General features: G+C 37.9%; 1 protein-coding gene across 4 annotated transcripts in view; it reads left to right on the forward strand.

Annotated features, from left to right (window-relative positions):
• Positions 1–27,804, forward strand: part of pde4ba (phosphodiesterase 4B, cAMP-specific a) — a 157,822-nt gene that overhangs the window by 81,207 nt on the left and 48,811 nt on the right. For 2 of the 4 annotated variants that reach the window (XM_067514488.1, XM_067514489.1), the window contains 4 exons: positions 17,827–18,021; positions 19,202–19,238; positions 19,359–19,429; positions 23,084–23,136. In XM_067514488.1, the coding sequence (XP_067370589.1) occupies positions 17,827–18,021; positions 19,202–19,238; positions 19,359–19,429; positions 23,084–23,136 (356 nt within the window). Of the gene's footprint in view, positions 1–2,504; positions 3,159–17,826; positions 18,022–19,201; positions 19,239–19,358; positions 19,430–23,083; positions 23,137–23,613; positions 23,648–27,804 lie in introns of those variants that run through there. The other 2 variants (XM_067514490.1, XM_067514491.1) reach the window with 2 other exon arrangements.

A 27,804-nucleotide genomic window follows, 5' to 3' on the forward strand; every position in this document is an offset into this window, starting at 1 on the left:
TAGTGCCCCCTGGTGTTCAGAGAAGGGTCCAACTTTCTTTTGCTTTAAGTGTGTTTCTACCCATCAAACCAAGGTGGATTGGGTTGGGGGGTGGGGGTGGGGGTGGGGGGTTGGGGTGGGGCACATGGTATAAGGTCTCTACATAAAAAATATAAAAGTAAAGGAAACAAAACACAGCAGGACCAACACTTAGAAACAATCAAATTGATTGTGAGTGTTTACTTTAACAGGCCAAATCCCAAACTGATCATTAACTGCAACATTTACCTGCTAGCAAGTGTGAACAGAGGGGGAGGTAGTCGGGTACATACACCTAACATTGTGGTGGGGGACAATTTTAAATATTCACAGACAAATATTGTAATTTTACTCCGCTTTATGTATTTAATAACTTTAGTTTTTGGTTTCTTTTCAGATCAGGGTATATAATGCAAAATACAGGATAATCATGCAACTTTATTGATCCCCTCTGTATAATTCACAAGCTACCCAATTATATTTAGATTATCAGAACAATGTAGGACATTAAACTTGCAAAACATAGAGCATAGAGGCTGTTTTTAATTGTGGTTCAGTACTTTTTGAGAATTTGCTCTCAAATTTGCTGACTGAATAACATTTGCAGCCTGAATCAAAGAAGGTTAAAAACACTTCCTATACTTTGAACTTAGGACCCAACTATTCTTATCTCCTAAATCACTTGCAGCCATTATCCTCTGTAGGTCTGCGTTTTAAGATCCACATCAGTTATCTCTGGTGTAGCCTAAACCAAAACCACCACAGTGGGAGGAGGAGTTTGTTCCATATCTTTGTTTTCTATTGTTAACCCTCTGGAGGTCATTAACTAGGAAGGTCATTGTTGTTGTCACATGGAATTCATACATCCCTGTGGCTACAACATATTCTCGTCTTTGTGTACATTCCGGAAACAGCTCAGTGAGCTGCAGTGTGGGAATGAAATAGTAATTCGCCCTTGGCTTCTGTAGTGTGTGTGCGTCTTTCTTTGTAAAGCGCTTGAGTTATGTGTCATCTTTCTGAACTGTGTCCAAATGAATGACGAGGAATCTCACCTGTCCTGTCTTGATGCTTGATATTAGAGACTCATTCAGGAAGGTGGACTATTGTTAAAGGATGTAAAGAAAAACAGGAGACTTACTCATGCAGCCAGAGTCACCTTTTCCTCCAGACTTTTTATTATTCACACTGTATATCCTTCCACTGGTGTAATGGAAATCTTAACAAATTATCAGATAATTTAAGGCATCTACTAATAAAAGCCATTACAAAAATGACCTCGCGCAGTCAAGGACGGATAAAAACATGGCCTCAATCTTGATCACAACCTATAAAACCAAATAAGCCCAAGTGCTAAAGCCAAATTAAATGATGCTGTTTATCGTGTCTCATGTTAGTCTTAGACCGTTTATCACTCGTCATCGTGGTAACAATGTCAGCAGTTTTCTCACTCACCAAAATTAGCGGGTATAGGCAATAATATAATACAATATGATTTAATGAGTCTCATGGTTTTCTACTTTGCATTTGTAAACAGCATAAGTAGTTTTACTGTAGTTGATGGATCCTATCACAATAAACTCCAATAAACTGTAATGCTGTATATGTTGCTTGTATATTGGGCTAAAATATTGAAGATAAAAATTGGATTTGACTGCTGTGAATGTAGTTTTAGTGCTATACGTACTGTATCTTGCATTAGTTATCTTTATTAAACAGAAAATTCTAACGGAAGCATGCTAAAAAATGATGATGCATTGATTACATTCAGCACATTCTCTCTCATTTGTGTATTGTTTTTAAAATATTCAATATTACACTATACGGTTTCCATGTTGAGAACAGTCTTTTACTGTATTTTTTCTCTCTCATGTATGGCCTACTATGAAACAAAAAGCTGTAACAACAGATATACTGTAATGTTACGAGGGCCTGGGTATCATCAGGCATGGTGGCCACCTGTGATGGCGGCAGATGCTGCCTCTTTCTCACAGTTATAGTACAGTAAGGTAGTTAGTCAAAACTCAGCACTTTGGCCTTTCAAAAGATACACTACACTTTTATAGCATTCATATACATGTTTATAATATGTGATTTAATTCCAATACAACGGTTTAAATAAACTGTCCTTTTTGTGTATATACAGGAGCAAAGACATCCGTTGCACCTTTGTAAATGTTCAAATTTTTAGGGTTATACATTACAGCACTTTTACACACAGTATATTTGTTATATTTGGTAACTGAGGCTATGACTGAATGACTCCAATCCAGTGATTCCTCTCCAGATTTTGAATGTTCCTCTTTACTCTGCTGGGCCAAGCTGAAGGGAACAGAGCTCCACACACACACACACACACATCATGGGGAGGAAGTAGAGCCTGTGACGAAGTGAAGAGTCCACAAAGAGAGCACAGAGAGAGAGAGAGAGAGAGAGAGAGAGAGAGAGTGTGTGTGTGTGTGTGTGTGTGTGTGTGTGTCTGTGTGTGTGTGTGAGAAGGGAGTCAGAGTGTGAACAAGGACTTACAGAGTTCAGTGATGTGGTGTATGGAGCTCTGCTTCTGTTGCTCTTGAGTGTGTGAAGTGAGACTGAGTGTTTGGATACCTGTGTGCTGCTTTCATCTCCACCGAGGATGGGGGGTGTCTGATGGATAATCTGCTGAGTAACTTTTGTAACAGGTTTAATCGCCGTGTTGATTGTGAGGCCTGAGTGAGTGACGTTAGCATTGCTGTTCATATGAGATGAATGTGTGCAATGGTGCTCGTGTTGGAGTTGGATGCATTTGAAGGTTTTCATTGCGAGTGGCTAGTTGTGTGACTACGTGTGTGTGTGTGTGAACTGCCTGCTATAGTACAGCAACCAATAGTTTTCCAGACTCGATGTGTGCGTGATGCAAAATTAATGAAGTCGGTCTGTGAGTGTAAAGTGATGCACTTGTGGTATTATCACTTTGAGTGTGCTCTAGTTAAGTGCGTTTGCGGTTACGCATGTGATGGTATGTGCAGACTAGTGTATGCATGAGTGCATGTGTGTGTCAGGGCGATGTACCGGCGTTCACCCTGTGCCAGAGGAAGGGTTCATTTTGACTTCAGTGAGGAAGTCATCAGGAAACTCCATGCCAACAACCACAGCCATGCTCCCAGGTTTGGACACACACACACACACACACACACACACACACACACACACACACACACACACACACATGCACAACACACACACACGCACGCTGTATCACATTTAAGTTTTTACCCTTGTAGTTACACCGGACTGTCTACTCCCTAAACTCCTCCTATTGCTAAACGTATCCAGTCTGTGTGTAGTCCTACTTCCTTTTTCCTATACATTGACCAATCTTTTCACGTGTTTTTTCCTTTCCTTTTGTAGTACTCCCTAACTGCAATGTGGTTAGACGCATTACCACATGTTTGGGTGACAAAATCTAATTTATGCTGTGATGTGATGGGCTTTGCAAAGTTTGGTTTTGAATATGTGGTAGGCAGAGTCTGTACAGTTAGAAGAAGCATGTAGTTTGCCATTCAAATAGTTCTCGAACTGTTCGGATAAATTTGGTTATTATCCTCATTTTTTTCATTAGCCACAGTGTAAAAATGTTCTTGACTGGCTACGACGCCGATAGATCTGCAGTTGTCTTAGCCTTAACCACCCAACCTAAAATCTAAAACATAGCTAAACATTGTACAGTATTTAGCGATGGATAATATCTTATCTCACCTGCATGATGTAACGGTTTATTTTCCTATTTGCTCTGTTGTGATAAGACATACAGCACATCTACTGTATAAACATTATGACTCAGCATTTCCCTATCATTGCAGTTTTGACTTTAGCAGAGCCATAATGGTTTTTGTACAACATTGAAGTGCCATAGGTGAGTTCTTTTATAAGTCTTTCATTGGACTCTAGAAACTCAGTTGTGAGGGAAAATAAGCAGAAAGCGAAGCACGACATGGTCCAAACTGGTAATGACCTTTAATGAAGACTGCTTTTGAACGTTGGAGCCAGAGAAGAAATAAACCAGTGTGAAAAACTAGGCTGGGTCTTACCTCAGGAGGATTGTGGGTATTTTAGCTCAGCCAGAGGCACATCAGGCTGCACTTGCAAGTTTTAAGGAACATGAAACCGAGCAGAGTAAGCAAAACAATGAAATGAAACATGAGAAAATAAACCTTAATCTTTCTGAACACAGACAAACAGAAATGTTCATTCTTAATTTTTTTCCAAATAAAATAGCCCAGCTTGTATTCCTGAAAGTCTGGAGACTCTCTGGAGACCTCTGCCAGGGTGGCTTCCATCTCTGTGACTGAGGGTTTCCTGTGGAAAGTACAGGCCTGTCCTGAAAAAAAGGAGAAGTATACAGGTGGTTTCTGTACTCGGTGTTATGAACCATTGGGCAGGTAGAGCTGAATCACTTGGTGCTGGGGGATAAATTCTCAATGACTGCTTTCTCACACCGGTTCTGCATGTGGCTTTATTGCTATATAGCGTATGCAGCTTACATGTGCCATTCCTGGTATGTGTGGGCATGAATTAACCTCCACATTGTGCGTCTCTCATGGATCATTTCTCACACGTCCTGCTAGACCAGATAATCTCCCAGAGTGATGGGCTTAACTAAATATTTGGACAGGGACCCGGATTCCTATGGCATAAAAACAAAGGTCACCGCTCCTTTTCAAAACATTATAATCCTTTCCTCGGCTGTGTGCTCACCAATCCAAGGTGCAGACCGGGAGCAGGGAAATATAAATTGGTTAGGAGCAAAAAAAGTGCACTTAACGAACTTCCAGATCTTCAATTTTATATTTTAATGCATCGCAGCTCATGTGCGCTGTCAAAGCTTCCTATCAGTTCAAAGACTGAAGCATTGCAAATCACAAGACTTTGGTTTATATTACTTTCATTAAATTATAAAATAATCTCCTATAAACACATTAAACATTCATTCAAAATTCAAAAATATCGTAATCTGGCCTCCCATTCCTTATTGCTAATTTATGTTCAGCTGTTCTATGTTTAGGATGACTTCTGATTTAGTGGTCCACATGAGCATTTGAGCAAGTGACGTGTGGTCGTACAATTTATGAATTCCTTGCACTCATACTTCCTTCCTGTATGTGGATGATAACAATCTTTAGTGCTAAACATATGAACAACCACTGACCTCACATGAAAATAGTGCAAATATCCTAAGAAAGTTTGTTGTTTTAGTGGGTTGTGTTTATGTTGACTGAACCAATAAATCACCAATATCTTTGTAGTACAAGTCGGAAAACATGCTAAATGTTATAGGCGTCGTAGTCTTTTTATTAAGTTTTCATTCTCTGCAGTAGTACTGTTGCGTTCTAATGTAAAAGAGATTCTGTTGTCTGACATCTTTTCAATGGAATCCAATAATAGTTTCCTGTATTTTTGTACAAATCCATTTTTTTATAACAATCTGTCAATTCAGATTATTAGTCGTCATTTTCTTAGGATGATAACTGTGGGCATGCAGAATGTTATTACTGCATGGCTCTGAATGAAAGATTGACACATTTAATCATTTATGCTTGTTTACTGATATCAACATTTTGAAATATGTATCTAGTTTTCTCTTTATTCTATTGTTAACTTCAGTTTTGCATGTGTGCTATTGATGTGATCTCTAAAATAAATCTCTATAACACATATATCACCTCTGAAGCAAACATTTCTGTGTTCCCACAAGCATATAAATAATTTGCATAATTAGATGCAAATTGTGACCTCATTCTGACATTGCAAATAATGTCTATTGCCAAACATTAAATAATTGAATTTCAAAATAAATTGAATCAGTATCAACACTTTTATTATTCTTTTTGCATTAGTAAGAAAGATTTTATGGCTTGGACATTATGCTTTAGGTAATTTAATATTTGTCAGTTGTTTTATTATGTCAAGTTACATAGGATGGTAGAGTTTTAACAAGATCCTCATTTTTAAAAAAAAAACAAAAATCTACAAATTGACCAAATGCTTCAAGTAATGACCTTTGCCCTGAGACAGAACAGTAGGTCGTCCTGGCAGGTTGGTGAGACTCTGGACTTCAGGAAGGGATGGTAGGATGTTTTCGCACCATGGGATTAGATAGTAAGAGTTTATAAAGTGCCTTGTTACTGAATTGTCTTTCAGCTGCAGAAACATAGTCTGTTCTATTTAGTTGTACATGAACTCCCCCTTAATCGGCCTTCTTTCTTTTAATATCTTAACTGGGCGTTAATAGCCGTTTGATTTCTTTTTACTACATTTTCAGTACTTCTCTTAACTAAAAAAAAAAAAAAAAAAAAAACAACAACAAGTATTCAGAGTAGCATTAAATAGAAATATTTTTGTGCATCCACTCGGAGTAATATTAATAAAATAAGCTAAGGTGTATCAACCAATCGACCTTTTTAAATTGAAAATATTTACTCGATTCATGTGTGTACAAAAGTAAGTCCTCTGTTTGGAAAGGTCTGTTTCCTAGGATTTTACTTTATCTTGTCGCTTTCTTTATCTTGGATGTCACGCAGATGGCATCATTCCTAAAAAAATGTACTGGTTTGGCTCTGGTCTTAAGTGCCTTGATCACCTGTCTCAATTGTCAACAAATGTTCTGGGTAGAAGTGGCGTCGTCCTCAGGTTTTATGTAGACGTGATGTGTCTTCTTTTATTCCTCGAAATGTAAACTGTCCCGTCATCTGCATCTGGGTCATATTTTTTAATTTCCGTACGCGTTCAGCTCGTTTTCAAAGCTGGAAAATTACTCTGTTGCTTCCCTCTAGATACGTAGCTACAGCTTATCAATGACTTGTAATTTCTTCAGCTTAACTTTCAGTATTTCTGTCTTATTTCTTGTGTATCTTTTTCATTTGATCAATGTGTAGTAAAGTCAAGTCCAGTAATCATTTTTTTAAAAACTTCCCCCTTTTCTGCAAAAGGTCAAGGTTCTCATTTACCACTGTTCTTTTCTTGTTTATCCTTAAATCTGTAGAAATTTCTTAAGCATGCCGGTATTCAGGCGAAATACTTTCTTAAATAAAAAGTCATTTACGGTGTTGTAACGATAATAATCATATGAACAGATGTGCACTCACTAATCCAAGGTGCAAACCCGGAGCAGGAAAATATAACGTTAGTTCCAAGAAATTGGACAAACAACAAGGATGGAATGATTTTCTAAACAGAACATAAACAACATACTGTATCAGATGTTAAAACTGAGACATTTTATCATTTCATGAAATATATTAGCTCATTTTGAATTTGATGGCAGCAACACATCTCAGAAAGGTTGAGGGCCCAAAGATCACGCACATCCAGTTTTAACCTTTGGTCTTTTCACTTGCACACTCCTGATTCCCTGAATGATTCTTTGATGATATTCTGTAGATGGTGGGATCATGTTACTGTTAGTTATCAAATACAAATTTTATTTGCAGCAATTACATTTCCAGCCTTTTGTTGCCTCTCTTCCATGTCGTTGCCATCAAATTCAAAATGAGCTAATATTTTCCATAAAATGGTAAAATATCTGTTTCAACATCTGATATGCTGTTTATGGTCTGTTAATAAAATATGGGTTGATAAGATTTCAAAATTATTGCATTCTATTTTTATTTAGATTTTACACAGTTCCAACTTTTTTTGAATTGGGGTTGTAAAAAATATTCAATAGCAAAAATTCCAGTGTGTACTCGACTCACTTTCAGAACTTTATTAATAATCACTTCTTTTATTTGTACGGGGTGTTTTCTTGGGTGCTAGTTTCCTTTAAATGTTGAGCCTCTGCTGATGGTTATATGTGGTTACAGACCAGTATGTACGCAACTGTATTTAGACTGGTTCATGCTCATTTGTAAAACTACATTTCAGTACTTTATATCAATACACTGTGTGTATACAGGGGAGCAGTGTTGCATGCAAAATGATTGTAAATGGTCACAAAACCAAAAACTGTCTGTCTTAAATAGAGATTTTGAGTCACAGCTGTTGGCAAACTGCCAGAAAATGTCATCCAGAGCTGCAAGAATCTGGTATCCAACGTTATGTACTGTGCAATTAAACTAAACAAAACCGACCTTGAGGCTGCTTCTCAGCTCTGCCTTATATTTCATTACATGCTAAATAGCTGTCAGCATTTGAAATCTGATTTCTTGATAGTGTGGAACCCATTTTGCTTTTCAGTGTAGGACTTTTAATAGCTGTGTTTTGTACTTGCTTGCCCATGGGTGGAGTGCAGCACTGTGTTGTAGAGCTTGTGGTTCAGCAGTATTTTATTTGCAGTGCACTTTACTTACATTACAATATGTTGTTATGGAGATGGATGCACAGAAGTATGTGGCAAGGACTAACAAGTCTGTTGTGGTTAGAGCTTTTGATTTTTGAGTGACTCGCCACAGTTGAAATTAGACGCCATCGCCACCAAGTGGGTTTCGTGATGATAATGGTGATTATCTCAATTAAGATAATGAGGAGGAAGATAAGTGATTATACTGTAACTAATGACTGGGAGGATCACAAAGGACGACTGTGACTAATGACGATGATGGTACGGCTTCTGATGGCAGTGCACGGCATCAAAGACATTTAGTTATCTACAGTATTTTGGTGGAAGACGAAGCAGATTGTTAATTGACAGATTCTCAAGTAAAAGTAGTGCAAACTTCAAATGAAATAAAAGTACCTGTGATGTCTCAAGAGGACATAGCTAGACAGTGGCTGTGTCCCAAATCGCCCCCTACTCACTCATCCCCTACTCCCTGTATAATGTACTATAAGTAGTTCACTCGGTAGTCAGTCAATCGACATTGGTACTGTTAGCAGAAAGTAGTGTAGTGTTGCGGGATACTTGTGGGATTAGTGCACTAGAAGGGAATAGAATTTTATTTTTATTTTTTTAACGTCACAAGCCAAAAAGCTTTGAAACAACCAGTTGCATTGTCAATAATATGAGGTTATCGCCTCTGAAAATTACCCATAAAAAGGACACTTCCCAACAACAATAAATGAATAGCCTCTACTCACATTTAATGTCAGTCAGTCTGCTGCAGACCTTGTTGTCCAAAATGGATTAAAAACACATCAGCCAGCCCCGCCGCTCTGCCGGGCGAAGAAACGTGTCAACAATCTGACAGACACTTTGTGTAAGTTATTCTTTAACTACAGTTGTAAAATGCATCTCCTCTGAAACGCAGTTGAAGTATCACCAACTTAAAAAATAAGTGCACGTACATCAAAACTTTTATTAACTTTAGTACTTGAGTAAATGTACTGTGTAATTTTCCACTGGTTATCTGTCATTACCTCAGTGAACAACATGTACCGTACATACAACGATTTGTTTAACTGAATGGATTTACACACAATTGAAGTTCCAACACACACAAATTAGTTTGATCCAAAAGGAGAAGTCAGGGACTGTGACCAGACTCTGCCCAGACTGGGGAATAAAACCTAAAGAGACGCGTCACAGTGCAGTTTACCAGCACAAGAATGTTTGCTTTTTAAAGCAGCATCCTGCTGAGTTCCCATGTCTGTGTTTAATTTTTTTATTTTTTTGCCATCTTTGCTGTTATATTAAAAGTTAAAAGTAGGTTTCACTTCTGCTCTTTCAGTTCAAATGTGTCCGTCACCCTCTTTTGCAGGCAGGATCTCACTTCACACACATACTAACACACGCACACACAGGCCGCTTTTAACCCCTGTTTGTCATCATCATCTCCATTACCATCATCACACCTTTGGCCAGTTCTTGCCTTGTGTTTTCATGGGTGTAAGAAGGGTTGTGCTTGTAGACTGTAAATGATTGTGTATGGGCGCATCTGCTTGCAGTAGATGACTTTATATATGCACATGTAGGTACAATGAGTTGGCACAGGCCTTGATTATGTTGGTGGCCTAATTTCTATTAATTCTGCATTGCTGGAGTCCTGAGTTTCTTTTTCAGGCACATATAATAAAAGGTCAGAGGACACATTAGATTCTCATCGTGGTTTCTTCTGCGTGTAATGTTTGTTTGTATAAATTGAAGTTTAGGTTCAGGTTTTTTCTTTGTGTGTGTGTGTGTGTGTTTGTTGCAGCTGTAAGGCAGAAGAACATGCTCCTCATGAAACAGGCTTCAACGTAAAAATAAAGTTTCCATTTTGGGGCAGTGGGAATCGACATTGCAATATCAGATGTAGCCAACAAAGTCACATTACAGTAAATATCTGTTGTTTACGCACTTTTGCGAGTGCGTGTTAAAGTCCTTCCTTGTGCTTATTTTAACAGCGCAGGATTAACACGATGTTATTTTCACGATCCAATGCACTGTACTGTAATTGGTGTGAAAATGCGTTTACAGCGTCCAGATCTCATGACAGATTCTGAACTCCAGTGCCATCACCAAAGCACCAAGTGAAAGAATGAGCCCCAGTAGAGCTCAATGACAAAGCGCTTTGAAGCTGTTCTGCTGGCATGTGGTTCACCAACAACTTACTGGGGCAGTTAATGTTGATTTTCCTCTTTGATTTTGTCACATGTATATTTATCTTAAATACACAAATGTGCTGTACTGTACTGGGAATTCATTTTTCCCATTAGAAGGCATTTTGAGTTCGAAGAGATTCGAAGTAAAGTAGGCAATTTAAAGTTTCACTTGAAACATTACGATTCCAAGCAGAATCCTGAAGCACATCGGGATCTTTAAGTGCTCATCTCGTAGCTTTGGCGAATAAATGTGAACACGTGATTTCGGGGCTGGAGTTACTTGGGTTTCACCCCAGTTCTGTGGGAACATGCATAGTCCACCATCATTCTGCATTACAATGTGATACCAAACAATATTCCAGTTATTGGGAATATAGAAGTTAGAACAGGCCTGATCATGTGTGGTGCATGTGTGTATTATGGAATAGATGGTGACGCTCTATTTAACCTCTTGCTTCAAGCATAAATCCAGATTTGGTGTAGGTGTGTGTTTGGATGGTGTAGCAACTTGTCAGCAGTGACTCAGTATTTTCATATTGCATCATTTCAAGTGAAGTAGAAGCAGCATTCCACAATTACAGGTGGTTTAATATTAAGATCTTTTTTTTAAATAATGAGGTTTATATTTGTTGAGTCCCAGATTGTAAAAGTAGAATACTTGCTCCAGCAGCTTTGCTTGTTAGGAAATGTCTTAATCATGTGCACGCTTGGACTAGCTCGGGTCATTCTGGGATATTTCTGCTGTAGATTCGTGTAGGCCATTCGCACTTTGATCTTTGGAGCCTAAAATTCGGATTCTATTTTTGCCCGCTCTGATGGGACCACTCACACAGCTCGTCCGCCCTTCTGGGGCGTTTCAGAGCTCTGGCACATTTCACCAAGCTGGCTGGTGAAACAGAAATGTGCTTTCAGGATCCATCTCTTGTCCCAGGCATCTCTCCATTTTTTGTTAAGGCCCAAACATTTGTAAGAGTATTTGGAAACTCCCCCCACACACACACACACACCCACACACACACACTTCATAAAGACCTCCTGCTAATGATGTAGTAGAACAGGTGGTTTTTATCACCGATTGTTAACATTAGTAGAATTACTCATTTAATAACAGAACAAAATCCGATTCCAGTGTGCGCTGAAGAAATAATATTTGAACCTTGGCTAACACTTGGACAAACAGGAGGTGTTACCATGGCATCTCTGTATTCACAACCTGACTGACAAATGGTCACTGGTTTCCCTTCACCAGAACACACAGGAAGGAAAAGGGATTAATTCAAAGTATAAGAACGGCGTTTTTTTTTTCTCCCCGTCTGTGGCAATATCTGTCTCTCTCCCTCTCGTTTCATTAGAAAGCAAACGGATCCGTTTCTTCTTAAAATACTTTTTCGGCCTAAGTGAAAGAAGTCTCAGATAAATCCAAGAATCTACACTTACTAAATACATCTACAGATATGGAGATAAAGTCCCAACAGTTTTTAGACATTTATGGCTCGTTACACATCAATGGCTTTCAAGCAACACAGAGTGATCAAATTGAGGCATGCATAAACATTTAGAGGTCTATTAGGATGTTGTAATAATTTGGGGAAAGATTCAGACATTATTTCAATCTATTGGACTTTTATCTGACTTACTGACTCATCCATTTGAGATACGAGTTTTGCTTTACCAACCCAAACACTGAAAGCATTACACTTTCTTAAATTTAATTTGGTCGAAGTCACTGTGACCCCAGGTCCATCCAGTTCTCATAAACATGATATCATACTTTAACTTTGAGTGGCACTATTACTTAACACTTAACATCTTTCTATGTTGTCACATTTGGTACCAGATGTTCACAAAATAGTTGCATTCAACACCTCACACATGAATCCAAACACAGGACACTGAGTTGTACTACTTTACCAGTAAATGAGAGTCAGCTAATCTCCCTAAAACAACACCATTGTCTCACTGCTGGGAAGTGGAGTCATTTCCCAATATTTTTCACAAACCTTTCCATCCGTGTTGGCTTTCTTCAAGTTGCTGTTATGAGAGAAATGTTCCTACATATGCAAAATGCCTGTTTGTGGTGATTAAATGCTGCATTCACACCTCTGCAGAAGGCCTGCGAATGTCAAATCTGATTTGGCCCACTCGAGTGCAGTTCTGTTCTGCATGTTTCTGTCATGATGATTAAACTCGCCATAACCAAGACTGTGAGCTGCCTTTTGCCTCCTAAACTGGCCTCACAGTTTTTTTTGTTTTGTTTCCTTGGATGTTTAACCACAGCTAAACTCCAATGAAGATTTAATGAAGAGTAAAAAAACAGCTCGTGCAGGACAGAAGTCATTCTGTCTGTGTCCCCTAATGCTGGAGCGTTCAAATGTGGACATAACTGTAAAGTTTAACTTGTGTCTCTCATTACCGGTGATGGATTTTGCATACATTTGACTTTTGCTGCCTTTATGTACAAATTGCAACATATTCCTTAACTTTAATTCTAGATTTTTCTTCTAAGTGAAGGACTAGAAGTCAGACCTCTCAGATCATCAGGTGGTAGTTTCTCATTGTACCAGAAATAAGTTCCAGATGTGTTGGTGTTTTTTTTTTTTTTTAAATGGAGACAGCATACAAATAAACACAAATGTATAACTTTATTAACATTTTCTTTTTAAGAGAAATATGTACTAAAACTTATCATAGTGAGGAGACGAGAGGAACGTTAAGACTTAAAGGTCAACTCCACTAATTTGCTTTTAATGGCTTTACTTTAGGGTGTAAATGTCCATTAATGGTTTAGAACTTTCCTGTGACTCAGATGATGTCATCTGCTGGAACTCTGGAAAAACAGATTGACCACAATAACAACTTTCACAGAAAAGTGCGAGCAACGAGATGACGTGATCAGAATTGAGGCTTCCTCCAAGTGTTGTGTCAGCTAGATTGAGAGATATTTTATTATAGGGATCTCAGTGAAGGTGTTCTTTAATTACATGGAAAGTGAAAGTGAAAGTATAGGAATGTTGTGTAACAAATCCCTATGAAATAATACGTACAAAACTGTAGAAAAAGCTTTTATGTTGTCTAGTTTTGTTTTATTTAGCAGAAAGTTCGCTGAAAATGTAAAATGTGTAAATTGTCTATGCACAGATGTAATCTTCCACATACCGTATAAAGATGGTAGTTTCCAATAATAAAGGCACGATAACACTGTGCATTTACTTGAGCATTAAACAAAGCAGCTCATCTGCTCCTCAGTCAGACAAATGCAGCTGGATCATGGGAAAGGAATGTGGTGTCATCCTAAGCAGTCATTCTGGGGTCGGAGGGTGCACTTCCTGATGGCTTAAGTGAAGCACAACATCAAAAACATGACTGACTCACCCTATACGAGAGATCATAAGTAATTTGAAAATGTGCCCATCAGTAACGAATTCCCACGAGTGCACAACCCCTGCGGTTCTTTAGAAAAGCCACACATGACCCTATAATCACCAAATTAAAAAAAAACGTAAACACAACAGTGCGTCATAAATCCTGGTGATGCTTTGATCCTCTTAAACTCGCATTCACACATTGTCAGATTCCTTAAAGCCAAGCTAGTTTGACTGGCGGCTTCCGTCTACCTACATTAGAAAGCTGTGGTGGCCTTGAGCTCTCAGCTGATTGGATGGTGCTTGTTCTCATCCAGTGTCTGAGCAGAAAGTCAGCTTCTGTTTGACACAGCAAGAACTAGATTCAAGAAGCTAAGATTCACATTTTACATTTGTATGTTTTCAATTCTAGATCGAAGATGTTGAGGCCTCTGAATTTTATCTACAAAATAACAAAGAGAGTGAGAATAGTTTTTCAGACAAGTGCACTAATTCACTAAAGCGGCAGGGCATAACCTTTTATTCAGGGGGGTCTTTGTTCTCATCGTCGATTTTTTTCTGGTGTTATTTGAAGGGTAAATTGTTGGATATCCCTTCATTGTGCTGTTATATGGACCAGTGTAAAACCCAGCCGTACCACAAATGAACTTACTTTTTTAAAAAGTGAAGGTGGTATTAAGTTTGAAGCCTTCGTTATGCACAAGTATTCAAGCTTAAGGCTCGTCAGAGATTTCAACCCCAGCTCATTCTTCATTTTGCAAATGGAGCTTTACCAAGAGTTGAAAGTTTAGAAAATCTACAGAAGTTAGTGGACGTTTTAAGAATTTAGTTTCTGATGCTGTGAGCTGTGAACAGTGTAATGGGAGTTTTGTGGTGAGGGAGGTTGAAGTCAAGGCTACCCGGGGACCAATATAGATCAAAACATTGGCATCAATTGGACAGACTCGAGGGAGACACAGCTCAGATGTTTTTCAAATCCCGTTTAAATTAATGCTACAATACGCAACTTAAGTTGCATGTGCTCGCATGTGACTTGGAGTCAATCCCCTCTGCCCCAGACTGCACAACCTTTCATGTACTCATCATCATCAAATTACAATAAATGGGAATGCTGAAAAATGTACATCTCTGCACCACTGCCAGTGCTGTTAGGATTCCAAAGGGTAAATTATTTTAAACATCCTTATGGGGGTGTATGTCTGGATCAGAGAAATAGAGCTCTACATAAAGAGGAAGGAAGAATGAAAACCGCTCAATAGAAGATTTTAAAGTAAAGCCTCCTAGCATCAGTCAAAAAGCTAAAAGTGAAGAGACAGTGGCTCCTTAAACAAAACAATGATCCAAAGTACAATTTTTTAATTTTTTCAATCACCTTAGTGAATGTTTTATCATGGCCTTCCCAGTCTTCAAACAAATAATGATGCAAAGAGTTGCACTCGACTGTGAACCTGTTAATATCTTCTGGTTTTGGGTGCTCAGTCAAACCAAACAAGTCATGTAAAGATTGTATTTTTATCTCTTGCCATTGTTAATAAGCAATTTTCCTTTTACAAACGCCTAAAGCACTGGTCATTAGGAGTGATCTCGGCAATGAAATTAACTTGACGATGGGCTTAACTAACCATGATACGTACTCTGTATTGTCAAACTACTACAATGGACTGGATGTAGACAAAACCTTAGTCCCAAGCTGATCTCATTCATATACTTAGACATGTCATTGTTTTTTCCTCTTACCACACAAACCCATCATAACACTGTGACTCACGACTGTATAGACTCTCACGAGGATGTGACTGATGTGTTGGTTTGTTAAGCACATGAATAACACGGAACAGAGCCCCTGTCTCCTGACAGTGTCGCTTAGCATCTCACATGTGGTACATTAACTCCAGTACTGACATTATTGAGAAGGTTTTTTTTTTTTTTTTCTTTCCTTCTCAAGTTTTAGACTGTGGCTACCGAGTGAGTTTAAACCTGGCTTGTAAACAATGGTATGGTTACAAGATTATTAAAATTCTTCACCCCATCTTCAAATTTTTCCCACTCCCAGCAGTCAAAAAATAAACTCAAACATCTACATTCTCAAGAGAAGTCTTGGCTAAAATACAAACCATGTTTTTTTTTCGCTGTCTTTATTAAAAGCCAGACAGAGCTTTGGTCCTGTAGGACATTTTTCCTGGCCCTGCTATGAAAATGTCATCCTTTTGAATGTCCCTGGTAGAGTATATCTTTATCTACAATGTTAATCTGTCTAAAACGAGACACCGGACAGTTGACGTATGTGTGTGTGAGTGTGTCTGTGTTGTGGTTGACTAAACCCGTCTGCACTGTTTTCCAGAATTAGTTGTCTGTACACGTGATCATAACGCACAAACTTTTGACCGGAGGGCAGAGCAGTAGAGTATTGAATGCATAGCACAGGCCTGCGTGTGTCCGCATGTATGAGGCCCAAACACTTCCACACTTCCCTTTAAAGTTTTCTCTTATGTAAAGAAAATGCTACGTGCTACTTGTAGTGAACATAATGAAACATAAAAAGAAAAAAGAGACATATGAAGGTTTGTAAGGAAACCTTTTTGTTCACCATTTAAATGTCAGATCAAAGCATCCTGCTTTGTCGGGCACTATTAGCATGTCACTGCAGAGAACAGTTTATTTCGAAACGTTTTAGCTGAACAATACCTTTTTTTTTTTAGAGCTTTCCAGTGACTAACTAAAAGCAGACATAGGATAGATGACATGACTGAATTTCAGCCTCTTGCCTTTGCTGCTAGATTAAAATTTTAGGTATAGTTTTGTGGGGCCCTTCTGAAACTAAAATACTGTAGTTGTTTTGTCTCTTCACCACTAGGAGGAGTCAGGAGTTGAGAGCAGATTGTGTTTTGCAGTTTGTGACTCCTTGAATTTGTATGAAGTTCTCAAAAAGCATCTTAAAACTACTGTAACTAGTTTTCTTTGGACCTCAGTACTTTATATTTTGGGGTTTGTATGCCTATATTCATTATTTCTTTTTATCTTAAATGTTAATGTATAATTACAGCTGATAGCCAGATTCACATAAAAAGAAATGACGAATTTGCTGATTATATCCTTGGATAGAAAGCACTAAAAGTCTTGTGCATTAAGTTGCACATGAATGTCCTACAGAATCATTGAGTGGCTACAGGCTTTCGTTTAAAACAGCAAATTTTAAAGTTTTCTCCAAAACAAAAGCTCTTTATTAGAATAAAAGGGTGTTTCAGCTGCAGTGATGAAATCCTCCTGCACAGATGAACTGATGCATTCCAGATTTCATTATAATAAACAGAGTGGATGAGTGAAGCAAGAAAAATACACAAAATAACCAAACACGCAGCTTCCAAAAAAAATTATTTGTGACCTTTACACATACTCTGGATATATTTGCTGGGAAATCATCACGAATAATCCTTCAGAGTGTTTTGGTTTCTAGTTATTAGAGTTGGTAGTGTAGCTAGCGCTCCTCCTGCTGGCATGTGTTCATTATTGGGATTAAGCAGAAAGACCAGTGATGCAGATGAAAACTTTTCACCACAGCCAGAATTGAAATCTGTTTTGCTAATGTTCATTAGTGAATGATCACGTTAAATACACATTAAAATAATATCTGTTAGTCTTTTGTCATGCTTCACATTAATGACTTTGTGGTCATGTTCTTAATAAAAACAACACTAAACAGAAAAGTCATAAACACCTGATTGACTGTTAGTTGGGAAAACTATAAAAAAGCCAAAAGCAGTTTACAATAATCTCAAAATTCCGTTCATTTACTTTCTGCTAACTATGACAGACTGTGTTGTACTTTGATGGTGCTAGAAAACACCAGCAGTCCTGACCAAAAATAAAACTGATTTCTCTCTGCTTTATCAATCTGTGCTGGAATGACAGTAAATCTATTTTTACCATATGTTTTTTCCTCTTTTCCTGTTTACAGTTTTGATGTAGAGAATGGCCCATCTGCCAGCTGCAGCCCTCTGGACCCCCAGGCCTCCCCTGGCTCTGGTCTGGTCCTCCACACCAACTTTCCTGGTCACAACCAGCGCAGAGAGTCCTTCCTCTACCGCTCTGATAGTGACTATGATCTGTCACCTAAATCCATGTCACGAAACTCCTCCATCGCCTCTGAACTGTAAGTGAAAATGCAAGCACAGCGAGCAAACATACAATGATGATGGGACGTGAGCATAATAAGATTAAGAGAAATAAGAGAAATAAGCTTGGCTGTGGATACTTTGGAAGTAATAATTACAGTGATTAGAAGTGTAGCAGCAAACAATTGTGAAATATTATCACTTTTAAAAGCTAAGGTATGTGTCATTTTTAAATTTCTTAGAACAAACCCTCTAATTGTGGAAAGTCCATGACAACAGCTCCTTTGAGGTCAGACTCACAGAACTGCACACTGACCACTGAACGCTTTTGACTGAGCCTCGTCCTATTCAGCTGCTGCAAACGCGTCATAATGAAATCTATTTGAAATGTATACATTTATAGGAAGAAGCAGACAAAAACTTCCATGTAGTCAGACACACAAACAATACATGTTTACATTTAATGTCATAAGAATGAGGTATTTCATGGCAGCGCAACAGACAAAGTCAAGTAAACTTTCACACTGATTGAATTATAATCTATTCATCAGTAACATACAAAATAATTCCACCGACAGCGATAAGACTAATATTAATTGATCATAGAATATAGCTTCAACGCAACGTAATACACTTTATTCCACTTGTTGTTTTAACATCTGCCATGATCCTATATTCTGTGGTTTGATTTGCCTTTTCAACCTTGACACAATTTCCATCACACATTTCAAACAACAGGTAAAGCTTCGTGTAAATACAGTATATTATGATGTATAGCAGGCCGCTGTGAAGGTCCCGTTCATGCACTGCTACCATCAGACCTCCATGTAGAGACTCCAGAGACACAGCAGTCCATCAGTGACCACTATGACTCCTGTTGTTGTTTAGTAACTTGAAACCCACAGGAGAGTAGTTGGGTATTTCAGCCTGGTCCTTGTTTACAAAATTTTCTTGCCTTACAAGGATACATTTGATCGGGACAAACCCATGACCATCCCCTCATGCTCCTCCTCCCTGAGCTCTGTTAATTAGAATAGTGGGTCTAGCAGGGTTATGTTAATTATTACTTATTGTTGTTGTTAACATATTTGACCAAGCTGGCTGAGAGTTCTGCGTGTAAAAGTTTATGCAACAAGAGAACCTGATATTTGACATGGATAATATTTTTGCAGGTCTTACGTCTCTTTAACATTTGTGTGTTTTCTGTTTCACCCTCAGACATGGTGACGACTTGATTGTAACACCTTTTGCTCAGGTATTTATTTCACACTGAGAATGTCTAAAAACTTTTATTTCCATCACATTCACACTAGAGCTGCTAACCTTAAGTAATTATCCTTTTCCTTGTCTCTGCTCCTTTCTGCTGTCTGTCTAGGTTCTTGCAAGCCTTCGGAGTGTAAGGAATAACTTTACCATACTGACAAATGTCCAGTGCGCCTCTAGCAAGTAAGTTTCAGTGCATCAAAATGAGAAAAAAAAATAAAAACTTTGGGTGAACTTTGAAATGTGGGAATACATGGAAATAAAAGACCAAATAAAGAGAATACAATAATTTGCAAACAGTTTGAAAATCTTATCTTATATTTGCTTGTTTTATATCTGACTCCATCAAGACATCTCAAAAAATTTGGGACAGAGGCGTGTTTGACATTGAATACCTGTGATGCACAGTGGTAAACAACCTTTTGATTTAACAGAGTATCCTCCCACAGTAGGAAGACGTGCATATTAGGTTAATCAGCAACTCTAAAATGCTCGTGTGTGAATGTGAGTTTGAAATGTTGTCGGTCTGGGCATGTGTCTCTGTGTTGGCCCTGAGACTGGAGACCTGAGTAGCGTGTACCCCACCTCTTGCCCTATGACAGCTGGGATAGGCTCCAGATAACAGTGACCCTATACAGGATGAGCGCTTTCAGATAAGTGATGGGTAGATAGATGCAGGTGTTTTTGTCCATGTCTTGCTATCATTAAATTCAAAATAAGCACACATTTTTAAGTTTCAACATGCTGAATGGTGTCCCTTTATGATATGAACAGGTGCGAACCATTGCATTCTCTTTATTTAGGCTTAAAATGGTTGTTTTGAAAATGTAAAGGTTTCTTCTGCTATGAGTTCACATTTGATGCTCTGTTGACTTTTGGATGTTAGTTTATAATAATACTTGAACTTAAGATATGGCTCATTATCAGAAGTCATAATAAATACATTGAGTCTACCACCAGGGGGCGGTGTTGACTATAATATGCACAGAGAGGATCCCACTGTGAGGTTACCACCACTCAGATCAGACAGAAAATAACCACCTGTGCAATTTGATGCAATCCAGTACAGTGGCTCTGCCATGAATTCTACTTTTACAAGGGTTGAATTTTTCTGTTTTTGGGTAGAAACTGTCAGAAAGGTGATAATTCTACTATGTGCTTATTATCGTGTTTATCATTTTAAATATGGTTGCCAAATCATTAGAACCACCTCATCTTATGATGCACTCCAGTTCGACCTCAATAATAAAAGACTACAATTATCACCTATGACAGTTTCATAGGTGATGTCTGACAGGTGTATATGTAAGTAGGTAAAATAATCCAACAAACAAAATCATATTTCCTTCAGCGAGTTGCGAACATTTAAAGTCATGCGTAAATAACACACTGTATGTAACATAATACAGGAATGTCAAAGTTTAAATGGGACTGTATTTTATAATTATCTTTCCTACTTTACATGACACAATTAAAATGCTCTAAGTCATTACATCAAAGAGCTTTGCTCTGTTGTGGTGAAGCACAAACCCCCCACTCACAGATGAAATTCCTTTCTGGTATGTATGTAAAGTACTTGTTGTCCCCCACTGCATTTGATGTGCACTACTTCATCGACCATTGCATCATATTTGACTGACATATTATGAAATATGTCAGACATATTATGAAAAATAAAAAGCTTGTTGTGGACAATAAAACCCAACACTAACCCATTGAAGTTCTTGAAGTGTCTGGAAAGAAAACTAAAACCTGCATTTCAGTCTTTCAACGAAACAGAGTAAAAAAAAGACCATGTTTGATTTAAGGCTCATTGTATTCAAATGCAATAACTAATGCTAAACATGTTTTAAACTTATTTTAGTGAGGTTATTATTTTGGAAGATGCCACGACTGGTGCTGCTAAATCACCAGCAGACTGACACATTTCAATTATTTTAGTCCACCCCATTAGTAGCAGTGATGCTAAGCGTTGTAGCAGTAACTTTTTTACTACATGGATTTTATGTTACTTCATAGCTTTTTGCGTACAGTATTAATCACCAGAGCAGAAAATATTAGAAAAATACTGAATAAGGTTTGTCCTAGCTTACACAACTTTAGAATACTTGTAGCGATGAATCAGCGTTCTACTTTGTTTCTCTTTTGCTTTGAGTATAAAGTCTTTATCAAATAAACTCTGTGTTTATTTGCAAAGTAAATGTTCTGCCAAAGTTTTTTCACACTGATGCAGTAGTTCTACAAAAAAAGTCCACAATTTCCAAACAACATTGCTCTTCAAAGTAGGAGCAGCAGTAACCTTCAGCATCACACCTCCCAGTGGAGGTGAGACTGCAGATGCAGATACCCTGAAAATACTGTATACATGTAGGGCAGCTTTCCCTCCATTTGATTCTCACTGTCAAGGCTTTTTTTTTAATATGTATATAGTTATAGTTTGAGTGTGTGATTTTGCAAAGTGCTCTCGCCACACACTCTACTAACACTCAGTGTTCTCTATTGAATAGCTAAAGCCTGTCTGACCTACATTCAGCTCTCACACCCACAAAAGCACAGACTGAGACACACACACATAAGTATAAAAGATGCATGGATCAACATGTGGAATATGTAAATGCCCATAAACTGTATATTGAATGAATTCCACATGAGATCAGTGAGTTGCTGTAATTAAAAAAAAACAACTGTCACTCTCTCATATTCACAAACAATGACTATATCTATAGCTTTTAAGAATAATACATATTCAAAAAGAAAACGTGTACATCTAGACTCTAAAATTAATGGAATTTTACCATTCTTCTCTTCATTACTTATACATAAACCAAAAAGTGTTTTCGTTTAGAAATTAAATAGAACTTTTACTTAGCTTCAATGTGGTAGAATCACCATACTGTGCGTGTGTGCGTGTGTATTTTAGGTAGAAACATACGTACTGTGTCTTATCATGCAGTAGTTTTAGATGACAGTGATCATATCTTAAAGAAGCCGTTATGTAGGCTATATTTAAATGCTAGAGCAGGAGGAGGTGGAGAAGTGAAGATGCAGAGCTCGGCCCCAGAGACCTAGAAGTACAAAAACTCTATAGTGAATACTCTAAATTTAGTAGAGTACTTTAAACTCTGCAGCATATAGATAGATCTTTACTGAGTTTAAACAATGTACAGTATTAAACAGTACGGAATTCATCCCTGAACATAATTATAATAGTAATGTTACCTAGAGACAGACTTGAACTTGGTGTGGAATAAGAAGAGTAGCTGATTTTACCACTTCACGGAGAGACAAGTACTTGACACGGTAATTTATTAATTGATTGTATTTTTGAATATATATTGAATATATCTGCAAGTAACTTGTAACAAAAGCTGTACAGTAAATGTAGTCAGTTTTCAGTTAAAGGGTTTTCAGAGTTTCAGTTAAAAGCCTAAAATAAGGTTTATCGTAAACTAATAAGGTCAGCAGATTTTCACATTCTATGACATGAAAACGCCTCATTAATGTAATTTGAGCTTTTGTGTCCTAAAAATAGCCAGTGGCTAACAAGTGGCTGACTTACACTAGAGATTCACGATTCCTCTTAAAATGTGCTTATTCACTTTTTTCAAATGACATAAGATCGATTTCTGTAGCTCCCGCTGAATATGAAGCTCTAAAGCCAGAAGGTTATTAGCATAGCTTAGCATAAGGACTGGAAACAGCTTGGACTTTACAAAAACATCTCTCACGGTGATAAATTAGTTTAATTTGGGTGAACCAGCGTTTAAAAATAAAAATGATCTACAAAAAGTACGAAGGTATTCATTCTTTTTCTATATATTTTTTTTCCCTTCTCAGGAGGTCTCCTGCAGCAACAACTCAGCCAACAATCACCAGAGTTTGTCTCCCAGGTAAGACGCTCACAGGAATGTTCTGCTACGTGTTTGACTTTTGTAAAGCTGTGTGAAGAACTGCTTTTTTTTTTTATTATTAATTTTTTTCTTCTGGCTGAAACATTCTTGTTTCATTTTTCTCCTTGTTCTCATTTTCTCCTCCTCCCGGCCTCTCTCCTCTGTCTCGTCCTTTTCTCATGAGCTCGCCTACGTGACAACTTTCACTTTTTTCCCCCTCATCTGTCTCCTTCTCTAACACTGTAAGTCCAGACGGTTTTGTCATCAAGCTCATTAACCTTGTTCAAGCACAATTGAACTGGCAGTTCAGAGAAACACTCAGACACAAGAGTGTGGTCTATCAAAGCAGCTCACACAATGATACCAGTAAACCTCCCTTTTCTTCTGTCGTCACATTTGATTTTAAGTAGCTATGTGTGCGTGTCTGTACAGAAGGGTACGTGTGTGCAGGCCAGTACGAGGTGGTGTGTAAGTGTTTGTGTAGGAGCACGGATGACTGAGTGCCACACATGTGAGTGACTTTCTGCATAGATACCTTTGAGAGCTTTTGTCAACATTTCTCTGTGATGGTGGGTTTACATACAGTACACCCTATGCATTTGAGTGTATTGTTCCAAATGCTTTCATACATAGCTTTGAGGTGGGGTGACAATAAAGAGGTTTTGTGTCTTCGAACGGTTAGCCACAACAAAACTAGCAGGGAAGAAAATAATACTTTACAACCTTACACTCTGATGATCCAAAACTTGACTTGTGCAGTAACACTAACATATAGTACACCCACACTCAAACACTACATCTATTGATCTAAAAATTGATTTGATGATTAAATCTTTACTCTCACATCTGTAGGCAGAGAAGTGATAACTGTATAAACAAGTGTGTTGTTGTTTGAAACAAGAGACTGAGATGAGCAACAGTGAAACTGAGAAGAGTGCAGGTAGTGAACAATCTAAAAACCAACACGGCTTCCATGAAACCAACTTGGGTTACACTTGACAGCAAAGTAAGCGTAGTAAAAATGTATTTATTGTTTTGCATTTGTCTCTACAGTTACAGCATGTTTATGACCAAAATACTGCATGTGGCCCCAGCTGTATTTAAATTTTACACTCAAATTCATAAGAGGGTGGACTATAGTTTGTAAAGGAAATTGTGAAATGTGTCTTTAAAATTATAATTTGCATGTTACCACAATAACACATAATCAAGTGTTTCAGTGGGTGTCTTAGTATTTAGACTTTGTGCAATTTAATTTTGGACTGGCAAGGTGTATGATTCAAAGTATTTATCATGGCACATATGCATCATTGTAAGTTGATAGAGTGCTGTGGGGAGGTGTTCCTGTGGCTCTGATTGACGTCAGTATGCTTGTATGTGGCTTCTGTTGACTTCCTGTCAAAACAGATGGACTGAGTTTTCACTTCCTTCTTCAGAACCACATCTCATCAGGTGCTCTGAGTTTGTGTGTGTGTGTGTGTGTGTGTAGGTGTGTGTGTGTGTGTGTGTGTGTGTGTGTGTGTGTGTGCGCATCTCGTAAACCTTCATCATGCACACTGCGACCTTTCTGTGTGGGGGCAAACGAGGTTGTCGCTTAATTATTCATAAGAACTTTTAAAAAACTATTGAGTGAAAGTACTTGCAAGTGCAGGTGTTGAACAGTCTAAATGCTGACTTTGTGTGTGTGTATATATAGAGTCTTGAATATTCTCTGCAGAGGAATCCATTCACCTTACTGACTATTTTTGGCAATTGTAGATCAGTGTGATACTGCTGTATAATACTTTAGACACAAAAGCTCAAGAAAGGATGACACTGTATTTTAATCTTTTTCTTCTTGTTAACAAATCCCATAAAAAAAAAAAACTAAATAACAAATGTATCTGCAATACTTTGTTCCTCTTATTAAAGCACAAAAGCAGACAAGGCACCCAACAACATTCTTTGGATTACTCAGTGATGTCTGCCCTCCACAGATCCAAAATGCTGAAGCTGTTCCAGAAGGAAATATTATATAAAAATATATTACATTTGATGTATTAGATATATATTTTTTACAACTTTGCATCATATGCAGCCTGTTTGTTTTTTTAGTTGTTTTTTTTTTACTGCTCCCAAATGCCAAATAATGTAATCCAAACTAAAGTTGAAAGAACTGAAACTGAACCGAAACCACAAAATTGTAACAATTTGTGGTTTTACATGTATTATGTAACATTAAACAGTATCTTTTGACTTGAACCAGCAAATTGAAAATGTGAGGGTCTCTTTGGCTTTATGTCAGTTTAACTTTTTTATGGTTGAGGCATTTTATATATAAAGCTAATAATAGTGGAAACTATCAGCATATTAAAGCTACACTAAAACAACATTTGACATGACCCTAGTGACAAAGTTAGGATGTCAGAATTCCAGTGCATGAGAGAAAGGGAGCTGTGACACTAGAACTCCTTGAGTACTACTTGCAGACAGTGTTTGCGCATTGTTCGATCATAAAGCCTATTGCCTAGCATCCCTGTAGAGATGTTACAGCAATCATATCCCTTTGTGTGTGGAGTTTACACTGAAGAAACACTCGTGCGCCTGCTGCATCTTGCAGGCAAGGTGCATTCAAGGTGTGGGTCACGTTTTGTTTTAAAAACAACACTACGCGAGGTTTCAGTCCAGGAACACTTCCAGTCGTCTTTTAAAACCACATTCATTTTAATCCAAAAGTTCTCTTTAGTATTTACTTACACGATCAACTTTGTATAATGATGCAGGTTTTCTTTGCTAAAGGCTTCATATTAAATGCTTGTAGTTTGGCTGTGCACAGCACGCAACAGAAACTTTTGTAAACCCACAGTTTTCCAGGCTCTCTGGCTGCAACATTACAGCACACTACCTCCTATTCTCTCTCTCTCTCTCACACACACACACACAATTTTACTTTAATTTATCTGTTTGTTTCTTTCTCTCTCTCCGTTGGAGGAGGGGGGTGAGGGCAGGAAGTGAGAGGCAGGAAGAGAAGATCAGATTGTTCCTGTTTTGCTGTCTCCAAAATGTTAAAACTTGACGGAAGCCAGGAGGAACTGTGTGTGTATATGAGGTGATGTGCGTGAGTGTATGTAGCTGTGTATGAACGCCTGTGTCAGCCCACAAGAGAAAAATAGGATGCAGAAACACAAAGGTCTATTGTCTCTACCCACTCACTGCACAAACATCCACATGCTGACACAATGATATCAGTGGCGGCTCCAGACCATTTTCATAAAGGTGGCCAGCCTGGGGCCAGTAGAGAGTTTGGGGTGGCCACTCCCCAACACCCCACCCGCGTGTGCCGTCACCACCATCACCCAACTTAGGCAGGCGGATTTTGTCTTTGTTAAAGCTTCAAAAAATTAATTGGACAATCACATCCATTTAAAAAAGTTACTCTGTTTTATACCCATTTTTTTTGAGAAAATACAGGCTGGGAGGAGGGAGGCACCCCTTAGAACTGCCCTTTAATGATGTATTTTCTGAATGCCATTCAAACAAAAAAAAAAAAAAAAAGATATCGCGAGACACAAATATATGCTCCTAAATCCAAAAGCACAAAAAAGAAACAGTCAGGCCTAACTTTTTATTAAAATAGTTCAATGTATACATTTAGAATATTACAACACCCACCTTTTTGAGATGTGTTGCTGCCATCAAATTCAAAATGAGCTAATATTTTCCGTGAAATAGTGAAACTTCTGTTTCAACATCGGAAATATTCTATTGTGAATATGGGTTGACAAGATTTACGAATCATTGCATTTTGTTTTTATTTACGTTTCACACCCAACTTTTTTTGGATTAGGGTTCGACATTTATAAAATAATGTAGCTTCCTTTTGTCTACCTACCTAACTGTATAAGTCCCACCATAACCTTATTCTAATCAGTGATGAATGTAGATACTTACAGAGCTGTGTGTGATTTTTAATTATGTTTGCCAGCACCTTGTGTTCTAAGGATCTATGTCAAAGAATGAGTATAGTTTATGATGTTATCTTCAGTCATGTCCAGTAATGTTCCCACCATGCTTTATCCTATGGGACACTGGGGAAAAACTACTACTGTGATCTACAACAGATAAGGGTTAATATACTGCAATTCATCTTAGTTGAATTAAACAGATCTTTTTAACGAATATGACCTTTAAGTGTTATAACCAAGCTAACCAGTTTCCAGACAAATTGTGTGGTACTATGTTTCCTGATTGGATGTATTTAAAAAAAAAAAAAAAGTGACAATGATTCAGACTAGTCATTTCACATTTTGGTGATTGCAACTCACATGGACTGAATTCCTATTTTTAAAAAAAAAGCTGTGAGGGTTGTTACTTTAATGCATGTTAGCATCCTAATGACGGCATTTGGCCAGTATTGCTATAGACTCATGTTACAATGCAAGATAAATTGATTAATGATTTATAAGCCAGTCTAATGAATCTTGCCTTTCTGCTGGTTACACTCTGCAGTTAAGGTATAAGGTATCATTTTCCATTGCCCATTCCCACTTTCATAACATTTATGAAACAAGGAATTTCCTGAATGCAGTTAAGAACAAGAAAAATAATATTTTTTCTATACTTCCATCATATCACTAAATCCGTTTCATCTTAATCTCTGTGGCAGCAGGGATACAGTGAGCAAAGTAA

The sequence above is a fragment of the Channa argus genome, chromosome 8 (assembly GCF_033026475.1).
Source record: "Channa argus isolate prfri chromosome 8, Channa argus male v1.0, whole genome shotgun sequence".
Classification (NCBI taxonomy): domain Eukaryota; kingdom Metazoa; phylum Chordata; class Actinopteri; order Anabantiformes; family Channidae; genus Channa; species Channa argus.